Below are 10,507 nucleotides of genomic sequence, written 5' to 3' on the forward strand. Positions count from 1 at the left end.
TGTTCTTGTCTATTAATGTTCTGTATTATGTAATGTGTTGTGTTATGTGTGGACCCCAGGAAGAGTAGCTACTGCTTTCACAACAGCTAATAAAATACCAAACCATACCATTTCATGAACAACAAATGGAATGATGTATGTGATAAGGCATATTACATCATATTACATCATATCATCATATTACCCCAACGCCTCGATGAAAACCACATTTCGCTGCCTTTGTCGGGGAAACAAACAGCTCCTCTTGGCTCTTTGTACCAGAGGCCAAATTGGTGATTAAAGCTCTGTCCACTCACCCCTCACTCTTCTTGTACAGCATTCCGCAGCGTTCTGTACCGTGGGCCTTATTCCCCTGGAGCTGGTGAAGGCTGTATCCTGTCTGCTTGGCCTGGGTATCCTAATGCATCAGAGACACACTCATGTTAAGTCATGAGGACTTAACACTTCTCCCATCTCTCATAGCATCGGTGTGAACACAAATGGAAACTAACCATCATCAAGTCATAATCTTTCTTGAGGAGGAACAAAAACAGAGAGCAGAGGAGTCAGCCTCTGTTGTGAAGGGAGTGTGTTCTTATCTGAAGGATGTTATGGAGGACATGAAGAACTCTCTCACAGGGGAACTACGATGTTTGAACAGACTCAAAAGGACACCGTTAATGAGATGGGAAAAGCACAGAAGGCCACAGACCTTCAACTGGAAGAGCTGCACCAGGACGTAATGCAGTGCTTTTCCCTTCTGGACAAAAGAAGACTGCACCTCCCTCAGGTTTTACCTCTGCCACTGGCTTGGCCAGTAAGGGAATAGGAAAGGTAGTACTACAAAAACCCCTCTGTAGATACTGTTAAACAACAGAACTCCCGCTGCCACTGTCATGTCTCCTCTAGAGCGCTCCCTCCCCATCAAACTTCTTTTCCCCACTTTTGGCAGCCCAGAAGATGATGTTGATCCACTGTTTTTCTTATCTAAGTGATTTTCTTTCTATCCGGCCCCTTACTGACTTGGAGGTTCTTGCCACCCTCCGCAGTGTTCTCCATGGTAGAGCAAGAGACTGGTGGGAGATAGCCGTGAACATGTGTCAACCTGGGAGGAGTTTCAAAAAATATTCCTCTTAGCCTTCCTCTCAGAGGACTATGGGGATGAACTGGCGGAACGTGTTCGTAACAGAGTCCAGGGTGAAGCAGAGCCAATAAGGGACTTTGCCTTCTCTTATCGAGTTCTATGTAGGAGATGGAAGGCTGACATTACTGAGCAGGAGATGGTCAAACTCCTTCTTAAGAACATGGTTCCCCGCCTTGCTAGTCAACTTCGAGAACGTGTGCAAAATGTGGATGATCTGGTGCATCTTGGGACTCAGTTTGAGAAGGACTGGAAGCACCACCTCCAAACTAAAAACCCCGTTTCCTCATCCCAGTATACCCATAACTCTCCTGGGGCTAAACCGTCACAGATATTTGTACCCAAGATCCAGGACAAATGTCCAGTTATGTGTTGGAGGTGTAAAGTCCAACATCCTCCAGATTCTTGGTCGCTCTATGTCCAGCGTCAGGATTCAGGAAAAGGTCAGAAAGGACAGAAGACTGAAAGTCTAGACAGGCGTGGTGGCTTGCATACAATTGGGTCAGCCTTAATGCCCACCATGAAGCCTTTAGACAGCACAGCTAGCCAGCCGTCTTATTCCTATTCTGCAACAACTATTGGTTCCTCTGACTGTTAGGAACTGGAGAGGGAAGGCCATAATCGACACAGGGGCATCTTACACCCTGATGCAAGAGGCCCTGTGGCAGAACATGGCATTACCTCATGAGGAGCTATGAACATGGGAGGAGGGACCACTGTACTTGGCCAATGGAGAACCTACCACCCCCTTGGGCTGGATTAGTATAATAATAAAACTGCATGGTGAGACTATTAACCTTCCTGTGGCTATTCTTGCAGATTCAAGCCTTGCATTTGCTGTAGTCCTTGACCTAGACTTCCTGTTCTTCAGTGGACTGATCATCTCGATGTCCGAAACCTCCTATCGGCTGCACTCTGACTATTCTCAGCCTCATCCATTTCAACCTGGTAATGCACTGATTTCAGGCTGGAGCCTGCTACATTATGCAGAGTCCGGACAAGGTCAAGTCAGAGACAGAGAAAATATAGAGACAAAGACAAAAACATGTTCCACCAGTGAAGTCTGAATCTGTATTTCTACATCAAACAAGCAGTGGAACAGGCATGTCTGTCGGATGATGAAAGGTGGCAGCTCTCCCAGATGTTGGACGTGAACAGTCTGTACTCTTACACTGGGCCGTACAACCGTCAAAATCTATACCCGGCATGAGGTCCCCATTAAGCAGCGTCCCTACAGGCTGTCCCCCACCAAACTGGACATTCTCAATGAACAGCTCAAAAGCATGTTAGAGAATGGAATTGTGGAACCTTCTTTTTCCGGATGGGCTTCTCCGGTTGTCCTGATTCCTAAGAAAGATGGTGGATATCGATTCTGTGTGGACTACAGGAAGCCGAATGCCATAACAGAAAGCGATGCCTACCCTCTACCAAACATAAATGACATACTGGAATCTCTGGCAGGAGCATCCATCTTTAGTAATCTGGATCTGAACAGTGGCTATTGGCAGGTGTCAATGGATCCCGCTAGTCAGGACAAGACTGCCTTTGTCACCCCTGCTGGTTTGTACTCCTTCAAAATCATGCCTTTTGGTTTGAAGAATGCTCCAGCAACCTTCCAAAGGTTGATGGAGACTGTCCTGGGAGATCTGAGGGGTAGACATTGTCTCGTGTATCTGGATGACATCATAATCTACTCCTCCTCTGTCACGGATCATCTGCAAGACATTCAGTCTGTCTTCAACAGACTAAAGGCTGCAGGTTTGACCTTGAACTTGAAGAAGTGTCGTTTCTGTCTGCCAGAACTCAAGTTCCTTGGTCATGTGGTTAATACCGAAGGTATCCATGCAGATCCAGCCAAAGTTGCAGCCGTGCAGGAATTCCCAATTCCCACCTCCCTCAAGGCTGTTCAGCGGTTTCTGGGTATGGCTGGATGGTACCACAGGTTTGTGCCTGACTTTTCAAAGGTAGCCGAACCCCTCAACCACCTTAAGAAGAAAGGTGTGAAATTCCAATGGACCCCTGCATGCCAAGGTGCATTTGAAGCACTCAAAAACAGTCTAATTACGCCTCCAGTGTTTGGTCATCCTAACCTGAAGGCTCATTTCATTGTGTACACGGATGCAAGTCAAACAGGACTTGGAGCAGTCTTGGCTCAACAAACAGGACTTGGAACAGAAGAAGTTCTTGCCTATGCAAGTCACACCCTTAATTCAGCCGAGAGGAATTATTCAACGATTGAAAGGGAGTGCCTCGCTGTGGTCTGGGCTTTGAAGAAATGGAGCTACTACTTGGAGGCAAAGATCTTCACCGTTGTCACAGACCATGCTGCTCTGCAGTGGGTTCTGGCATCAGGCAAGACCAACAGCCATCTTATTCGCTGGTCTATCAGATTGCAGAAGTTTAACTTCATCATTGAGTATCGCAAAGGAAAACTGAACGTTGTACCAGATGCCCTTTCTCGGATTACAGAGACTGCCAATGTTTGTCCTCCCTTGTGCAGTACTTATACTACCGCTAAATGTCTGGATGATTCCTTTCCTCTGGATGATGAGAGTGTATGGAGAGCACAGCAGAAAGATGCTGCCATCATGGCGATCCACAAGAGTCTGTCTGAAGAAGACTCCAAGAGTCGCTTCAATGATAAGTATAGCATAATTCAGGATAAAGTGTATCAAAAAACTCCAAGAGGAGATGGAATACACAGCACTCATTATCACGTCTTCATTCCCTCTACATTGTGTGACCAGATAATCCAAGTTTATCATGCCGATCCCATGAGTGGCCATCTTGGAGTTTTTAAAACTTATCGAAGACTACATTAAGTGGTTTACTGGCCAGGCATGTGGGTTGATACCCGGAAGTTTGTACAGTAGTGTGAAGTCTGCCAGAAATACAAACCAGACATTGGCAGACCTGTCGGGAAAATGCAGCAGACCTTGGTGAACCATCCAAATGAAATGTTGGGAATTGACCTCATGGGACCTTTTCCTCCCAGCCGGGGGACACGGAATTAATTTTTATTGGTGGTAGTGGACTACTACACACACTGGGTGGAGTTGTTTCCCCTCCGCAAAGCCACTGCATCAGCCATTGCTCTAATTCTGAGAAGGGAGGTCTTTACCAGATTCGGGATTCCAGACCAAATCCTCTCTGACCAAGGTCCGCAGTTCATATCAGGAATCTACAAAGAGCTCTGTACCTACTGGGGTGTAATTGCCAAATTGACCACAGCCTACCATCCTCAGACCAACCTGGCCGAGAGGGTAAACCGAACCCTGAAGGGGATGATTGCTTCATTCGTGGGGGATCAACACACAAGGTAGGATCAGCATCTCCCTGAATGTCGCTTTGCACTGAACTCTGCCGTGCAGGAGACTTCTGGGGTCACTCCCGCCGAACTCCACCTGGGAAGACCACTAAAAGGTCCGATGGACAGAGTCTTGCAAAGTTCCAATGTTTCACCTGACTGCCCAGCGTTTGATGCCCTACAACACCACTACACTTTGCTAGCCAGAGTGGAGGCCAGCAAAACCAAAGCCAAACAACGACAGCTGAGAAACTATGACAAACATAGACGAGATGTGTTTTTCGCACCCAAGTCTCGTGTCTGGGTACGTTCACATCATCTGTCAAAGGCGTCTAAGAAGTTCACTGCCAAGCTCGCTTCCAGATGGAAAGGTCCATACCGTGTAGTGCAGCAGTTGGGACCAGTGAACTACTTGTTCTGCTTGGAGGACACTGGGGAAGATGTCAGGACGGTCGGTGCATGTTGTTGACTTAAAGCCCTGCTACCCTACGGCATAAGAGCTGGATCGCAGGCAAAAGCAACACCTGCAGGACCTCTTCGTGGAGGACTCTGATGATGAGGACTTCCCTGGTTTTGTGTAGCAGGAACATGAACCTGTCAAAGCCTGCATCCTCTATGTTTCTACAGGTGTTGTTTTTTCATGGGGGGAGGAGTGTGGCGAAATCTGCACGGAGCCTTCACCGTGGACTGCCACTTTAAGAGCGCATGAGCAGTAAGGAAGGAGGAAATAAAGAGAGCTTATTCAGCTCTTTGGGGAGGGGCTCTTATAATAATAATAATAATAATTTTGGGTGGCGCAACAGTTTGATTGTGTGTGCTGTGCTGCAGAAGTTGTGTTTGTAGTTTATAAAGTATTTAACTCAATCATCGGTGTGATCGCTTTAGATCGTGGTTGTTTTTGTTTGGGACTGCGCCCGTTATGGATTGCATGGATTAGTAGCAACATTGTTGCGAAGCTTTAACATACAAACCAACGATCCATCGGACAGTCAGACAGTACACCGGCAGGCCTGAAGACCACAGCTAAGATTTCTATTTTTCTCTCTCTCTTTCTCTTCCCTCTCGTTCCAGTGCTTTACCCTGCAACAGACTCTCTATTTTTCAAATGCACTTCCTATTGAAGTTTATTAGAGCTGGACTATTATTGCCCTGCCAGAAGTATTTGGATGGACATTTTAGTTAAAAGGGAGGTTGCTTGCAAGTTGTGTATTGTTATGTGAACTGTATTGAGGTGAGGTGTACTAATGACATGTGGCCGAGAAGACTGTGGACATTTTTAAGGCCTTTGTTGTGTCGATGAACACCCCCCACATTCATACCCTCTGCACTCCTCCACTGGACGATAATACATATTATTGCAAATTCTCTGTTGATGACTGGGTTCTTTCTTGTATGAAGTTGCTGTTAAATTGCTCTGCCATTATTAGTATTATTATTATTGTATGAGGGATTCGTGTTGGGGTTACCCCTGTGCTGTGATGTGGGTTTTATATGGTGTGTATTCTCTTTTCTCTCCACTGGCTATCTGGTAAACAGGCTACACTCTAGGCAGTCTCTTCTGCTAATGTGTGTGGGTCTGGTAGTGGTACTCTCTCTATTCTACTCTTTTCCTTTCGGCATGGTTAATACCTGCCTGGCGCCCGAACAAAATCTTTCTTTACCCCTCTCTAATAAATACCGCTACAAGGTGTTCATCTGAATCAGGTTTCTTCAATGTCCTCTCCTGAAGGCCTATTCTACTCTACGCTGCTTAAAAATAATGGTGCTTTGCAATTCTATACAGTCCTTTTTGAGAGCCATATATGATGCGAGCCATTGAACACTTTTTTGGTTCTACATAGCACCATTTCTTCTAGCAGTGTAGGTGTACACCTTGCAGCCTTATTTCCATATATTCAAATAGAGTGAGTGACTCTAGAATCTGGAAGCAATTGAGATTTGAATGGAGGGCTTGAGCAGAGCCTTGCATTCAGAAAATATTACAGATATCAATGTGTGCAGTGGTCAGGAAGTTCAGAAGCTGTTTTTATTTCCTTCAAATCCTATCTGTGGTTGAGAACATTGATTATGGCTTTATCCCAAATAGCACCCTCTTGGCCATGGTAAAGGTAGTGCACTATATAGGGAATAGGGTGCAATTTGGAACTCCGCCTTGATTGGGGAAAGAGCTAAAGTTCACCAAGAAAGCAGACATTCACTCTCCTAACCACTGGTGGAAACCATGATCAGTCTATTGCATTGTAACATGACACGACACACAAGACTAGTCATCTATACTCCTGTAAGTAGACTAGGGTCTTGTGAGGGAGAACTACAGGCTTTTCCTATGACAAGGTCCTATGACAGGTAAGACCAAATACATGACAGTATATGTGCTATAACTGGTCTGCCATTGGATTAGGTCCCTTCCTCTCTGCTACCAAGCTAATGTAACTGGTGGGATCTGAACACTGGTCTCCTACTCAGTAAACCAATGGCCTAACCACAAGAACAAGAGGAGATTCCCTCTTGGGCCAAAGGTGACACTAGTTTTAAGTCGCAGGCAGGGCTACCTCATCGCAAGGATGTGACTCTAAATCACCTCCGCTACTTACTCCAGTGATTGAGAGCTCACCTCTTTCTGTTCAGACTGTAGGGAGGACTTGAGAACGTCTCTGAGCTCACTAAGCTGTTTCCTCTCTCCATCTTGGGTCTGTTTGATCTGAGAAACAGGAAGTGAGAGAACTGGGTGAGGTGAGTGACACATTATTGACAGACAGGCAGTAAAACCATGGTAAGATCCAAAGATAATATTATAAGATATGGATGCTTGGACAGAGTGGCTCACTATAGTAAAGTCTGTAGCCAATTTCTCTATGGAAGGTTTGAGGCTATTCACTGTGTTCAGACCATCCTGGAAAAAGCTGTGAGGAGAGAGGAAACAGAGGTCACCAGGAGTCAAGATGGGTCAAGCATTAGCCTCCTACAAAAGACAAATGCATTGACTAAACAGTGCTAATCTGACTAAACAGTGTTTATCTGACTAAACAGTGCTTATCTGACTAAACAGTGCTAATCTGACTAAACAGTGCTAATCTGACTAAACAGTGCTAATCTGACTAAACAGTGTTTATCTGACTAAACAGTGCTAATCTGACTAAACCGGGCTAATCTGACTAAACAGTGCTAATCTGACTAAACAGTGCTTATCTGACTAAACAGTGCTAATCTGACTAAACAGTGCTAATCTGACTATACAGTGCTAATCTGACTAAACAGGGCTAATCTGACTAAACAGTGCTAATCTGACTAAACAGTGCTTATCTGACTAAACAGTGCTAATCTGACTAAACCGGGCTAATCTGACTAAACAGTGCTAATCTGACTATACAGTGCTAATCTGACTATACAGTGCTAATCTGACTATACAGTGCTAATCTGACTAAACAGTGCTAATCTGACTAAACAGTGCTAATCTGACTAAACAGTGCTAATCTGACTATACAGTGCTAATCTGACTAAACAGGGCTAATCTGACTAAACAGTGCTAATCTGACTAAACAGTGCTTATCTGACTAAACAGTGCTTATCTGACTAAACAGTGCTAATCTGACTAAACAGTGCTAATCTGACTAAACCGGGCTAATCTGACTAAACAGTGCTAATCTGACTATACAGTGCTAATCTGACTAAACAGGGCTAATCTGACTAAACAGTGCTAATCTGACTAAACAGTGCTTATCTGACTAAACAGTGCTAATCTGACTAAACCGGGCTAATCTGACTAAACAGTGCTAATCTGACTAAACAGTGCTTATCTGACTAAACAGTGCTAATCTGACTAAACAGTGCTAATCTGACTATACAGTGCTAATCTGACTAAACAGGGCTAATCTGACTAAACAGTGCTAATCTGACTAAACAGTGTTTATCCGACTAAACAGTGCTTATCTGACTAAACAGTGCTAATCTGAAATCACTTGTAAATGAAAACAACATACTTGCATTGGGCGTGGAAATATTTGATGAGGTTCTGGAGAAAGTCGACCCCCTTCTTCGTTTTAATTTCATTCACTTTTAGAAGATACTGTAGACAAAATAAGACATATCGAGTAACAATATTAACGGACATGTGTAAATACTCCTCAGTGGACCCTGTCGTGTCTTCTATCCTGCATAGCCTCTGATAGGTGAAATAATTAGATAGCCAGTTTCATCCAACCTCACACATCTGGAGCTGAAAGAGGCGTCTCTCCTTCTCCATCTCCTCAGCGATCTCTCCTCCACTGAACTCTGTCCGTATCATCCCATGCTGCTTAGCATGCTCCTTCTTCTCCTTCTCTATCTTAGTGCTGCAGGAACACAGAGGTCTCAGTGATGATGAAGCACAGGATGAATGGAGGAGGCAAGCGGAAAAGGAAGGTAGGAAACTTGTTTGCCTGACATATATTAAAGATTGACTGAAAGGAATTGGCATAAAATAGAAAAATATACCAGTTTTATTTGAGGACGAAAATGTTCACAGCTGCGCCATACAGGTTTCAAAATAAAATGGGAAAAGATTTTCGATGTACCGATTCCATGACACATGGTTTATGAACTGGTACAAAAAAAACAACACTTGATTCGACACTTCAATATAAATTATTATATACAATTCTTGCCACCAACAGAATACTATACATATGGGGCATACAACAATCTCAGCTCTGTAGATTTTGCTGCGAAGAGACAAAATCAATAGATCACTTATTCTGGTACTACCCCTATGGAGCTTGTTTCTGGTCACAGGTTCAGGAATGGTTCAAATAAATCACAACATGCACTTAAAATGAACCTTACAACTAGCAGTGTTGGGCGATTTGGAAAGCCATAGTCAGTCAATAAATAATATAATAATACTGGTAGGAAAGGTTTTCATCTTTCATCTTCAGCGCACAATCTGAGGATACTGTGCAATTGAAAAATGTATGACACATGGAAACCAAACGAGGGTGGTCTATGGTGATAGGTGGGATGGGCTGAGAGGGGTGGGATTAAAGAGCTGAGGTCTATGGTGATAGGTGGGATGGGCTGAGAGGGGTGGGATTAAAGAGCTGAGGTCTATGGTGATAGGTGGGATGGGCTGAGAGGGGTGGGATTAAAGAGCTGAGGTCTATGGTGATAGGTGGGATGGGGTGAGTGGCGGGATTAAAGAGTTGAGGTCTATGGTGATAGGTGGGATTAAAGAGCTGAGGTCTATGGTGATAGGTGGGATGGGCTGAGAGTGGCTGAGGGGTGGGATTAAAGAGCTGAGGTCTACGGTGATAGGTGGGATGGGCTGAGAGAGGTGGGATGAAAGAGCTGAGGTCTACGGTGATAGGTGGGATGGGCTGAGAGTGGCTGAGGGGTGGGATTAAAGAGCTGAGGTCTACGGTGATAGGTGGGATGGGCTGAGAGTGGCTGAGGGGTGGGATTAAAGAGCTGAGGTCTATGGTGATAGGTGGGATGGGCTGTGAGAGGTGGGATGAAAGAGCTGAGATCTACGGTGATAGGTGGGATGGGCTGAGAGTGGATGAGGGGTGGGATTAAAGAGCTGAGGTCTACGGTGATAGGTGGGATGGTCTGAGAGTGGCTGAGGGGTGGGATTAAAGAGCTGAGGTCTATGGTGATAGGTGGGATGGGCTGAGAGAGGTGGGATTAAAGAGCTGAGGTCTATGGTGATAGGTGGGATTAAAGAGATTATGTTTGGTAAAGTATTATTGTTATGTGACTGCTTTCTATAAAAGTACTATGTATGTAAAAGGTATATGTAAAATGTTTGTACAAGTAGCAGAAAAGCTGTCAAAAAATATATATACATGTTTGTCCTCCGAAGATGGGATGGGTTAATAAAAAATAAAATTACATCAATATTTACTCTCCTCAATTTATGTTAAGAGTTCTCATTCCCTTAGAGTGAGTCATCAAACCACCAGTCAATCACATCAACCAAAAGGCTCTATGACGACACCGCAGGTGTTTGGTGCAAGGCATTGGTCTTTAGTAAACTAGTAACTCTTGAATGACCTGCCCAGCCCTCATACAGTGAACTAGAATGATCTCTATGTGAAGTAATTTAT

The 10,507-nt window shown here is 44.6% G+C and overlaps 1 protein-coding gene across 2 annotated transcripts in view; it reads right to left on the minus strand.

Annotated features, from left to right (window-relative positions):
- Window positions 1-10,507, minus strand: part of LOC118397889 (arf-GAP with SH3 domain, ANK repeat and PH domain-containing protein 2-like) — a 48,442-nt gene that overhangs the window by 16,988 nt on the left and 20,947 nt on the right. For both annotated transcript variants that reach the window (XM_052471229.1, XM_052471230.1), the window contains 5 exons: window positions 8,629-8,758; window positions 8,408-8,493; window positions 7,255-7,330; window positions 7,042-7,128; window positions 297-397 (listed from right to left, as the gene is read on the minus strand). In XM_052471229.1, coding sequence (XP_052327189.1) covers window positions 297-397; window positions 7,042-7,128; window positions 7,255-7,330; window positions 8,408-8,493; window positions 8,629-8,758 — 480 coding nt within the window. The remainder of the gene's footprint in view (window positions 1-296; window positions 398-7,041; window positions 7,129-7,254; window positions 7,331-8,407; window positions 8,494-8,628; window positions 8,759-10,507) is intronic.

This window comes from Oncorhynchus keta, chromosome 19 (genome assembly GCF_023373465.1).
Source record: "Oncorhynchus keta strain PuntledgeMale-10-30-2019 chromosome 19, Oket_V2, whole genome shotgun sequence".
NCBI classification, from domain to species: Eukaryota; Metazoa; Chordata; class Actinopteri; order Salmoniformes; family Salmonidae; genus Oncorhynchus; species Oncorhynchus keta.